Source organism: Phaethon aethereus (genome assembly GCF_964289735.1).
Source record: "Phaethon aethereus genome assembly, chromosome: W".
Taxonomy (NCBI): Eukaryota; Metazoa; Chordata; class Aves; order Phaethontiformes; family Phaethontidae; genus Phaethon; species Phaethon aethereus.
The window spans coordinates 1550160-1563006 of record NC_138581.1 but is presented as its reverse complement, the minus strand read 5'-3'; the positions used below and the strand labels follow the sequence as shown (position 1 = coordinate 1563006).

Below are 12847 nucleotides of genomic sequence, written 5' to 3'. Positions count from 1 at the left end.
GATGGCAAATCACAGTGATTGAAACTACCTTCACATATTTAATAAGCACATCTAGTGCTACTGTGCACATCTAGTGGATCCTGAAGTGCTATAGTGCAGGGTGTCGCAGGAATAAGTCAGTGCCTGCTTGTTGAATCTCAGTCTCTAAATCCCTTCAGTTCTGGTTTGGGATTGGGCTCATGGTGGTTGGTAGCGGTGGAGAAATGAGAGAGCATCAGAAGTGGTCTGTATTTGCTGTATTCTTTCTTTCCTAGCTTTCCTTAGTTCTAAATAGTGTTGATAATGCTAGTAAGGATTTTTTCCCCTCAAAGCACATCTTTTGATATTGCCTGTTCTCATTCCTTTTCCATCACCCCATCTAAGGAGCTTTTGCTTGCATCTGTCTCTGCTAATCCTAGAAGGCAGTCTATAGAAGTAAATCTTGAGCCACCGACATTAGAGAGGCGACACTTTGAAAACATTTACCACTCGGGCTTAGAAACCAGAAACTGAAAGGTTCAAAACTGACATACATTTTTAATTACACTATTTCTATTTCTAATTGGCTTTTGTTTGTTTAGTTAGCCTCTTTAGCTGTGTGAGAGGTGGTATGAACTATCAGAGTAAGAGTATGAGTTAAGGAGTGGCGTTAACCTTGAAAATGTTTTCTCCCTCTAATTTCACCTAATGCAGGGTACTACATATTCTGACACAAATATCCATTTGAAAAAGCTATGTCAGTGTGACACTGTTCTAACAGAACGGTATTTTTGGTAAGTGCATCGTTGTCTATAGAAAGCTCCAGAGCCTATTTTTGACTAAAGGTGATTGCATTTGCAGATGGGGATGAACCCTACTATCGGGCATATAATAGCTGCTGCGGCCCTGGACTTAAAGCATTTGTTACTTCAAAATTGTTCTAAAAGGAGTGATTGTGGCAAAAGTACCTGCGTGCATAGGGATATATATTTGGTACCTATACATGTAGGGAAATTCCACTTTGAAAAGTATCTTTTGCAAAATGTGTAAGAAGTCAAAATTGTGAGGTTATAATCCTATCGCAGTTCACTGTGTTTTTTTCAATTCACAAAGAATTGTATTTGATCCATATACGAAGTTGAATGCATTCTCTGATGAGAGTAGGGGTGAGATTGTATACTGTAATTTATTTGAAGAGTGGCATACATGGTGACTATGTTTCGTTTGTGTAAAAAGTTTATGAAGTTACTTCAGACCAATTTTTAAAGTTTTTGCGAGGATAAGAATGTGCTAAGTGCAGGAATGGCATACCTGCTGAGATGTAATATTTATTATCTTGATTACATTGGCAGGAGTGAAAGCAAAATGGCAGGAAACAGCCTTGTTCTGCCCATCGTCTTGTGGGGCCGCAAAGCCCCCACGCACTGCATATCCACCCTGCTGCTCATGGAGGACGCGTCAGTCATTGTCACAGGATGCCACGATGGACAAATATGTCTCTGGGACCTTTCTTTGGATTTAGAGGTAAGACTAAAGTCTGTATAATCTTAATTTTATTTGTGTTTAAGGTGTGTACCATTGTCGCCAGTGTGATTTTATTCTTTGATATTATAGTATCCATTCTGGTCTTCAGTTCTTTCTACACCCTGTTCGCCTGTCCTTTCTTCTTCCCTCTTATGAGCCCTGTATTGACGCTACATGCTTCCTGTAGTGAATATTTCAGACTAGCAAGAGACACTTTTGCTCTTGAACTTTATTGCTGCTCCTGCAGTAATTTTTTTTTTTAAGTAATTACTTCCTCTTTTCCGGAACTGCTCTAAACTGGTTGCTAATCTCAAGTTTAGCTGCTTAATATTGTTTTGTGAAAACAGATGCCAGTGATCAGAGGACTGTACTTTAATAACCTTTAAAAGTTCTCTTTTTTATTCAACCATTTTTTTCCTTGAAAGCTGAAAGAGAAAAAAGCCTAGTAGCAGAGGTAAAGGTTGATGATTAATTGTTTTATGCCAGTGGCTGCCGTGCAGTAGAAACCTGCAAGTGTCTGTTTTGAATATGATCTTGTAGTTTGCCTTGGTACAAAGAGTTTTAAACTCTTGGAATGAAATAGCAAAACAATCCTTTCTTTGAGGGGAGAGAAAAAAAAAGGCAGCATGCTTCACTGAATACCTAAAAATCTCTGAGTTACCCCCATAAATTATGTTTGTCTGGTGTATTTAAAAAGAGAGACCAGGAGAAAGCAACTAATTCTTTCTAGAAAGGACAAATAAAGGGCAGTTTTCTTTTTTATCTTTATGTAAAGCCCATGCATAGATTAAACTTATTTATGAATATATAGAGTTGTGAACTATACTTGATTGGGGGAGAAAGCTATTGTTGCAGTACAACACAATTTTTTCATTCAAATTGGGCCAAATTCAGTTTATGATTTAAAAATATAGATAGCATGAGTTTGCAAAATGCATTTTTTCACAAATTTGCATTATGGTATTAGGCAGAAACTTTTTTCATGTTACTATAGCAGCGTTCTGTGCAAACTCTTAAGATTATATATCTGCTGCTATGCTAATTGTGTGTATATAGGTATTAACACACATATATTTATATAATAGGTAAAATGGATATCTGGAATACGTATATTCTGGTTAAGTAATAGTGCCTATGCTGTTTTTACTTCACATTTTATTTCCCTGATTCTAGATTAATCCCAGAGCTCTGTTGTTTGGTCATACAGCCTCAATTACTTGTTTATCAAAGGCCTCTGCTTCCAGTGAAAAGCAGTATATAGTGAGCGCATCAGAAAGCGGGTGAGTTTCCTGAGGATTTATTAATATGCAGATCTGTTAAAAAATGGAAATTGAGGGTAGAGGAGAGATCAGTTTGTTTACATACACAGTATTTTTTACTAAGTATAATGTCTCTGTATAATGCCTAGTATGGTGTCCAAATGGTGGTACTTCTGCACTGTAGATACTGAGTGTGGTGTGAATTTTGGATTCGTGGCCTGAAAAGAGCATAGGGAAGTGCCGGTGATGCTGGAGGGCTTCCTCTGATGTTTGTTGTACCTTGGGAGGCGGCGGCAGGATGCTGCATGTTGTACGTAAAGCAGTATGTGGAGCACTGCGTGTGATTTATGTTTGGATGGGCAGTGAGATGTGTGACGTTGTTTCCTTCAGTCAAGCAAGGCACTTCTGTGCTTTCTGTCATCTTTTTGCTTGAGTGAGTTGGTCAGTTCAGTTGACAGTAGATCTGTATTTTGCACCTTTTTCTCAGCTTATCCAAGATCTGTTTCTTGAGTGAAAGCAAGCTTGAGTTGTACTGTAGCTTGTTGGCAGGAAAGGATTCCTAACATGTTTCAAATGGCAACCTGTCACACAATTTTTCTGTATTTCTGTTGTAATGTTTGATTTTTATCCTTAAGAAAAAGAAGTCAAAAACATTTTATTTTTAAGTGGTTTTATTTACTAATCAGAGCAACTGTTTAGAGGGTGGAAGGGGGAAGGATTTCTCATGCAATTGACATAAATGGGGATTGCAGTCAGGTAATTTGAAGAAAATAAAATCTTATTCTAACTTTTAAATATACTTTGTACACTCACATTTAAGCCTAGATTTTTGGCTAATTTCTGGAGAAGATGCACAGTTTGATAAATTGCAGGTCAAAGCTTTGGGGCCAACTAGTTTTGCGGTTTATTAACTCACGTGTTATTTCCCTCCACGTCTTCTCCTTCCCATCCTCTACCCCAAGCTGAGTACAGGATCTTTAGTAACTGACTACCCTCTGCTGAGAGAGCACTTTCAGCTGGCTAAATAACTTGTCCTACTGCAGTTTCATGCTGTAGCTTTTGCTGTCTGAATTCAGTTCCCCTCCCACTGTGGAGAGATTTTCCCCATGCCCCTGGGCGTTAGTAGCCGGCAGGAGCTGGAGCCATGCTTGGCAGCACAGCATAGCTCAGGCCGGACGGGAAGAGGGCCCAGCTTAAACAGCCTTGCAGAGATGAGGAGCCCTCACCGAGACATCTTCCGGTGCTTTCTCAAGAGCTCTTCAAGGCCAGACAGCAGTAAACAAAGTTGTTCGTGAGCCCAGGCCAGCCCCTGCAAGTGGGAGGATGCATTCCCTGTGTCCTTGTGTATGCACTCGTACTCTGGCTGGCTATATGAAAGCGAGTCCTCGTTACCAGTGAGCAGTTTCTAGGAAACAGGCCATGGTCTTGGTCTTCTGATAGTATCATTCTGGAAGGCAGGAGACTTTTTTTCCCCAAAAATATGAGCCTAGTTTTCATTCAGGGAGTTGGAGTAATTACTGCTGTTATCAAGCTTAGAATAGTTTCTGAGTTCCTAAGTAGAGGTGCCAGCACTTCAGTTATAAATGAATTGTCTTCCTCAATGAACTTGCATTGAACAAGATGGGTTGCCCTTCACTCAAGTCTTATGGCAGGCCTTCTCATAATATTGCTGATTTTTAGCACCTCTTTCTTGAGTCTTAACAGCACAGGGAATGCTATGTGTTGAGGTATGGTATAGGTTTAAAACGGATTAGCTCTCTTTGTGGAGATGGTTACTTTTATTCCAGAATAACAGTATTTTGGAAAGAAGTTGTAATTACACATCATAATATTCCTTCTTAAACTAGTGAAGACATTGAACACTTTAATGTGGTATGCATGCGCAATTTCTTTTTAAAACATGCCTTTCCACTTTGCCTTTTCAAAGTTTGCTTTGAAAAGTTAACATTTCCAACTCTGCTGCCTTTCATTAGGCAAAATATTTAACCTGAAAGTATTTGCCAAGGTATTCCCTGAGCATCAGTCTGTTCTTGAGGGTTGCTTTTTCATTGATGCATGGAACTTGCTGTTGACAAAAAAAAGCCAAAAAAGTACAAAAGTACTGAATGACAGACTTTTCTGCTGTGCAAAACAAACTTGTAAAAGGAAAAAGAAGTTTGTGAGGCTGCAGTTTTTTTATTTCTTTATTTGCTTTGTTTTTAAAAGGCTGTTTCCCAAAAGGTGGATCTCCAGGCTGAGGCTGATTTTGATCAACTCTGGTTGGGGAGGAAATTTCTTAACCTCTGCCTGTATAAATGTAGCTGGCCAGGTGTAGGTCTGTTACGTATCCAAATAAAATAAAGAAGTTTTTCATCTGGAAAAGGTGGGGAACAATATGACTAAATAATCTTAACATGGAAGTTGATAGTAGAATGTGTCAAAACTTAAAATTTCCACCTTGTACTGATTTCAGTACTAAGTAATCTTTTCCTTTGGATTTTGAACCAAAATATGTTTTTTGTTGTAAAATGATATATCTGATGTAAAGGGGAAAAAGATGAGAAAGCAGCCGGCAGATTCTGTTCTGATTAAATTTTAATATACATTTTAAAGTAATATTTTTTAAATACCATAAATGGGGGAATGGCTGCTAATTTGAATGAATACATAGGGGTAACTGTAATCTTTGCTTATAAGAATCAGAAATCAGAAAAGTATCTACTGGTACTATTTATAGTTTGTTGCTCAGTGCTTTCAGTTTGCCCTTAGAAGTGCTGAAGAGTAGCAGGTGATGCTTCTACGTCTTAACAGCCTGGGCCCTCAGAAAAACCCACAGGGCCCACTGCCATCTGACACAGATCTGTTTTCTGTAATACTGTTTTCTTCCTCACAAATGCAGAGAAGGCAAGCTAATCTTTGGGTGACTTAGGGCGTGTGGCAGAAGTATATGTAATGACCTGAAACATTTGTGAGAAATTCTCAGTTACCTCCTTGAGTTTACTTAATATTTTTTGTTTACGATGCACCTTGACATTTGACTTGTTTCCCCTTATCTTTTTATGGAAGAAGAGGTTGTGTAGATTCAGATAGAAGGACTGGAAATTCAAGTTGATTTTGATAAAGTTTTCTTTATCTAAATACTGTCCATATAGTCACTAACAAATTGTTCAAATGGTTAAGTTTCTTCCAGTGTAAAGGATTTTTAAAACCTTGGAAGACTGAAATATTTTCCGTGTAGTTTTAATTTGCCTTTTCTATTTTAGGGAGATGTGTCTGTGGGATGTGAATGATGGGAGATGCATAGAGTTTACTAAACTAGCCTGTACACATACTGGCATACAGGTTAGTACTTTGTGTATGTTTCAGAGGACCTCTTCTACATTGTAAAGCATAGATAACTGTAGATTAGTTATCAAAACAAGGCTGTTTGGTTTCTTTTTAGGCTTAATAATGACACTATATGCATACTGAAGTATCCCATAAATAGTTTGTGCTGTATCATCAAATGTCCTAAAGCTGGAAATACGTGTGTGCCTCAGCATTTGAAAAAATGTATCATAATTAATGAGAGAGGCTGGAAAGAAAGGAGGAAAGGGAGAAGATTTTTGGAGGAGTACTGCCAGGGGAAGTGGGAGCATGAGGATGATCTTAGCAGGGAAGGCTGAGGCAGGCTTTTGTCAGCTACAGGAGCTGGGTGTACAGGGCAAGGATTGCCTTGGAAGGGTAACAGGAGAAAGGAGGCCTCTGCAAAAAGTTCTCCTCATCAGTGCAGTAATTTTTAAACATACAGGCATTAGAATATACTTAGGAAGTCATGGTTTTGATTAAAAATGAAGTAATCAATGTCTCAGAAGGAGTGTAACTTTTGTATTTTGTTAATATCCATTTAGTTCTATCAGTTTACAGTTGGGACTCAGCGTGAAGGGAGACTATTGTGCCATGGACATTATCCAGAAATTCTTGTTGTGGATGCCATCAGCCTTGAAGTTCTTTATTCTTTATTATCAAAGATATCCCCTGACTGGATCAGCTCCATGACTATCATTAGATCCGATAGAACACAAGGTAATTATTTTAGTTGCTTTTATTATGTCTTTGCCTCCCTTTAAGAGAAATGCTATTTTCAACTTTTCCAAGAACCTGGGGAGTAGCTAGACTGTTACTTCTTGTGAACTTGGACAACACCCAGCAAGCACTAACCCTTACAGAAAAGCAAAGCATACATAGTTGTTTCTAGTCCCTGAAAAAGAGGCTAGGTTATTATCTATGCAGTATTGTCTCTATTGTTGTTCCGTCAAATGGGAGTTCTGGCTCTGGCTAAAATGTAACTGCTTTCTCATGAACAGAACCTAAAATTTAGCCACCACTCTGTGTGCACACTTGACAGGATCCAGGCTCACCTAGTGAATAGATTGAGTTCTGTCATCTTCAGCGTGTGCATGTGCTGAAACCTGAAGGACAAGGAACCTTCCTATAAGAAGAGTGTGTTTTTCGTTTGTGTGGGTTTTTTGTTGTTTTGTTTGTTTGTTTGTTTAAATAAAAGCGCTTTCCACTAAGGTGATAACTTGTTTTCTCTTTGAGAATTGGGAAAGAGATCTGGAGAGCACTCTGACAGCTAGAGCCTGGAAACTGGCACAAGACTGAAGGAAGGGGTACAAGCACTCTAAATGCTATGGCTGTCATCTGCATTACTAACGTGATGTGTAGAATACATTTGAGATCATTTGGCAAACTATACGTTATAATTTTTGAGAAGATACATACCACGAGTATTTCTTTGCAATTAGTAGCTTTATAGAAAGCACTGTGGTAACATTTTCAAAGCTATTATTGTGGGAAACGTGTTTAAGGAATGTGCTGATTAAAGTACACAATAGGATTAAAAAGCCTGAAGACTGTAGAGGGAGGAACTTCTAAGTGTAATGACAGTCAGTTTAGTGGAGAGGAATGTCAGTAGGCTTATGTTCGGTGGTGGGTTGGTTGACACAGTTTGAAGTGATACCTGTCTGTGCATCTGTTTTGCTCTGCTAGTTTGTGTTAATTTGCTACGCTTTAAATTCTGACAGCTGAGCAGGAGGGGTGTCGCATTCAGGTATTCTTGTTGTGGAGACCATAATTCCCAAGAGGTTTGGGAAACGCTAAGGAAGAAAATCCTGACTTTTATCTTGAATTAAGGCTGATGGCAGTTGTATACTGAGTGTTGACAACGTCCTGTACTGGGAAAGCTCAGATGCTGTCCCCACAACATCTAAGTTGCTGGAACAATTGGAAGTGAACTCTGGTATTAAGTGTTTCCTGATACTGCCTTTAATTTTATTTCTTTTTTTTTTGTAATCAAGAAGTTACCCCTTGGATTTTGGTCTTACACCAGACTTGTCTGGTAGAAACAGGAATGTCTAGAAAGTTTGACTAGCACTTGATATACCTTTTTCTTTCGTGAAGGTAATGACTGTAGTGGAGTAACTTTACAGAGATGCCCTTTGGGAACCCACAGTCAAGAGATGCTTGGGCAGCGATACAACTAGAATATGTTAAAATTCATACTCCCCACGCAACTTCAGTGTCCCCGCAGGCTGCTGTGGGCAGGCAGCTAGGCATAAGCAAGAAATCCCCTCTTGCCTGTGGGGAGAGTGATGGGATAACACACAGTGTCTGATAGTCGTACTAGAAACAACTGTGACTTCCCCTCCCCCATTTAATTTGAGCCCTAGTATTAATTAAGAGAGAAGGGAATGAGACTGTAAACGCAAAACCATGGAATTTGTGTATGTGCATGTGTGCTTCTGGAATACCTCTTTGCAAAGCAAACACTTCAGGAATGTTTTGATAAACTTTCATGTTGAGGTACTCTCAGTACATTTTTGTACTCGGATATGCGCAAGTGTGCAACAAAATGAAGACCACCTTGTACTTACCAGCCTAATGTTTGTTTTTCCCCAGAGGATACTGTTGTAGCAGTCTCGGTGACTGGCATCCTGAAAGTGTGGATAATAACCTCTGAAGTTAGTCGGATGCAGGTAAACAAAGGTTTCTGAATTAATGATATTTCCTGTTGTGATGAAGGGAGAACTTCTATTAATGCTGTTTCCTGTTCTTCCGGCTACCTAGTGATACTACCTTTTTTTCCTCTTTGCCATTTGAAAATCAACTTCCTTGATTTTGCTTTGCTGATTCTTCAAGTTACCAGCAGAACTCCTAATCTTTCTCATGTTTGGCTTATCAAAATTATGACTAGGATAATCTCTGATTTCTAAATTTTTTTTTTATTTGTACCATGTAATGATTTGTGTTAATATACAAATGTTCTGTACACATATTTTTCTTTTAATTTTTCCCCCCTCTTTAAAAGTACTTTTCTTTTGTGAAGTCATCTTCTACTACATTTCACAGGACTTTTGAGTTCCAAAGGGAATTTAGTAACAAAGAATGTTACAGTAATGTTTAATTTTCCAAACTGATACAGGTGCTGTACTGCATGCATAACTTTACTCAGTACAGGCAAAACTTACACTGCAAGGTCTTGCGTATAAAAGTACTCATTAGTTGAAAGAGATGATGCTAACAAATACATGTTTACTCTGTATAGTACAGGTAGAAGAAATAAGTCACAGAGTTAAAGCTTGCCCTGTACTGCACAGGAAGTGTGTGTCTTAATGTGGTGGTGCCATTATAGGAGTGACTTTATCACAGTACTTTCGTTTTTAAGATTAAGTTCTCCGGCACATTTCTTGTGCTCTTAAAGATATCTACATTTAACATCTAAAAATTTTTCATTATAGTTTTATTATACTATACTATATTACTATTATTAATAAATTTAGTATTAAATTTTATTTATTATTAAATGTAGTATTTTCTTTGAGAAAGATAAGTGCAGTGTTGGATTACCTACAGTTTGCTTTGTTATTTGGCAGTTCCTGCCTTCCTGTTTACTAATGAATAAAAGTCTTAAAGGAGATTTGATACATGACTCGTAGACCTCTGGCAAATTAGCTGTTTGCAGAAACCTCTTGTAAAAGATATACCCGACTATAGGTGTTTATGTCGTGGTTTCCCAGCAGCGGGAAAATAACATGATATATAAATGAACTATTTTTTTATGAATGTGTTTATTTCCAGAATATTTATAATGCAAAAGCAACACAGTTTGCATTAGCTTGGAAGACCAATATAAAGGATTCCTTGCTTTTGGCCCTGTCAGGGCTGGAGGTGGTATTCACCTTTGTTTCATAGTTTCAAACTTGGTGAAAGTATGTTTGCTCTCAAAGCATTTTCTGGAAACCCTTCTCATGCAGCTAATAATGTTTCAGCTAACATCACATTTAACAGTTTCACTTTAAAAGGCAACTGTGAGCAGTGAGGAGTATTGGCTGTTATGAAAGTAAGAAACACAAAGACATAACTAAATGGGATCTTATCACAGTCTAGTCTATCTGGGATATGGGGAACCTTGAAAGAATGAAATGTGAGCTGAATCTGCTTAGTTTTTTGGCTGATTATCTGGATGCAAGGTAATTCATTGACACTGATGATACTAAATAGGCAACACTAATCTGTCCAGCTGGGGAATTTGTTAGACTTAAGTGACAAAAGAGGATACCACATGTTCTTGCAGGTTGTCTTATGAGGAATAACAGAATAATAACTTCTACAAGTGTTTGATTTTTCCTTAGAAGTTAGCCATCTAGCATCTTATGAAACAGCATAGTCCCTTTTCCATCACATGGTCTCTGCCATGTTCCTAAGTTCAACCTGAGCAAGAAAAAGAATCAGCTGGGTATTTTCTTGTTATCCAATTTCCATCTGCATGTTGTGCTGTGTTTCTGTGTTTTCTGTGAAACTCAGCTTCAGATGCTGGTTGCTGTCACACTGTCTGAGCACTTAAATGGTTTCTGTGTAGAACAGAATGCTTATTCCCCATCTTGAAGATGAGGAAATAATATTTTGGGAAAATAATTTACTGCAGAGGTTTGTAACAGTAAGGAGTTATGATCTAGAACATCTGGGTCCCTGCTTCTCCCTTAGTTGCCTGGCTATCCTGGTTTTCTCTGCCCTGTCTCAATACAGTGTTTTTTTTATGAAAGAGAAGAGCCCTGTGAGATTGGTTAAAGTAAGTGTCTTTGCAGGCAGGTCTTTCTGTAAGTCTCCTGTTTATACCCACAGCAGGGTATCTGCAACCTTCTGTTGTTTCAGCCAGGTTTTTGTAACTGTAAGCCAAACCCTTCAAATGATGAATGGCATGGCTGTCCCTCCTTCCTTCAAGGTATCCTAAGTCAGAGTGAAGATGGACAATCAGTCAGATGTGCAGCTCACAACTGTGGATTAGGTTGGGAGCTAGTTCATATGTGTTCTGGATTTGGACAAGTTAGCAGTGACCACCCTCAATACAACCAGAAGAGAAGGTTTTGCTCTGAGATGGGCTCAGACGAATCAAGGTACGGAACCAATGTGATGGACCAGTCTGATACTCAGACTCAGCAAAGGGTGTTTGGCCAAATGGTTAAGCTCCCGTGCTATTTGATAGTGCTAGATTGAATCTCAGAAGAATGTCATCAGCAGTGACTGAATCTTAACCTCTGGCCAAGGGTCAGTCTATGGCTGAAAACTTTGCGATGTGGTCGTGGTAGTGGACATGAGGAAGGGAACGGGCTCATGTGTCCAGCAGTTCAGCGCTCTGGCTCTGCTGACATGCTGGTCGGTTACTTGCACCTGATTACGGTTAATACATATACTCTCTAAATAAAAGTGATAACCTCCTGTTAGTGTCACTTTTGTCTGTCTCTACAAGCCAATTTCTTACCTATCACTTCTATTAGTTCTGCGCTTCGGCATATGTGCTATTCTTGTACTTGTGACAGAGTCTGCAGGTTTGACTCTTTATCATGGGAAAGTTGGTATTTTACATATGATATTAATCATAGGAGCATCAAAATAAAATATTAAGTGTTTAAGTTAAAATTTACAGAAACAAGCTCATGACTTAAGCAAATTTAAAACCATTGAGAACTGTCTTTTTTGGAGATGTGGCTATTACAGAAGGTAATATGGCTGTCTTTTTATTTAAAATGATACACCTGAAATTAATGTGGTTAATTTAATGTTGGTTTTGTTTGTTTTTCAGGATGCAACACCAGTATTTGAAGAGGAGTCAAAACCTATTTATTGTCAAAACTGTCAAAGCATTTCTTTCTGTGCATTTACCCAGCGGTCGTTATTGGTAGTGTGTTCCAAATACTGGAGGGTAAGGCAAGCTAGCTGCTTTTTCACTGCAGAAGCTGATTTAATTAAATTTACAGTAAAACATTTAGATCAAGATGCTTTAAGTCCTTTTAATGTGGCTATATTGAAACTGAAATTAGCTGCTGTCCGGGCATTTTAATCTGTAGTTGGTTAATGACAACAGACTTCTCTGTTTCTTTTCAGGTTTTTGATGCTGGAGATTATTCCCTCTTATGTTCAGTCCCTAGTGAAAATGATCAGACCTGGACTGGTGGTGACTTTGTGTCAGCTGATAAAGTGATTGTATGGACGGAAGATGGACAAAGTTTCATATATAAATTACCAGCCAGGTAGTCAATGATGAAATACTCCATTTATTTATTTTTTGAGATAAAAACATGAGCAACTTTGTATCAAAATAAAAGCCAAAGATACTCAGTATTTCTTCAAAGTCATATAGATGTTGCAGAAACTACTATTCCATGAGCGTATGTTAAAGTGTGGGTCCCCTGAATGTATCATGGTGAAGCAATGCTCAGTAATTTAGATTGCTTCAACCAAGATTGCTTCAATATTTTCTGATATTACACTCTTTTTCACTTCCTAATGGAGCTGTGTGATGGGAAGAGGTACATTTTGCTGTTGAACAAGTGTCATAAATTACAATAAAATATAATTTAAATATTTCCTTAACCAGGTCCAAATGAAGAAGAAATAAGATTTTGCTATATGGAGTAGAATGGAAATGATGATTGTATTGTTGTAACAGTGTGTTGTTTCAGCCCATTAAGAGAAGGCACCAACAGCTGAGTTTGTGCATGTAAATGTGAAAATATAAAATTAATTTAAAATTAGTATCAAAGAGGCTAGATAAATGTAGAATGACAAAAGTAAAATAAAAACCTTTT

The 12847-nt window shown here is 38.1% G+C and overlaps 1 protein-coding gene across 2 annotated transcripts in view; it reads left to right on the top strand.

Annotated features, from left to right (window-relative positions):
* Positions 1-1320: 1320 nt before the first annotated feature.
* Positions 1321-12847, top strand: part of LOC309415201 (WD repeat-containing protein 7) — a gene marked incomplete at both ends in the record, with an annotated part of 132723 nt that continues 121196 nt past the window's right edge. The window contains 7 exons of one of the 2 annotated variants that reach the window (XM_082012652.1): positions 1321-1482; positions 2656-2762; positions 5984-6062; positions 6611-6785; positions 8661-8737; positions 11842-11961; positions 12144-12289. In XM_082012652.1, the coding sequence (XP_081868778.1) occupies positions 1324-1482; positions 2656-2762; positions 5984-6062; positions 6611-6785; positions 8661-8737; positions 11842-11961; positions 12144-12289 (863 nt within the window). The remainder of the gene's footprint in view (positions 1483-2655; positions 2763-5983; positions 6063-6610; positions 6786-8660; positions 8738-11841; positions 11962-12143; positions 12290-12847) is intronic. The other variant, XM_082012651.1, reaches the window with a different exon arrangement.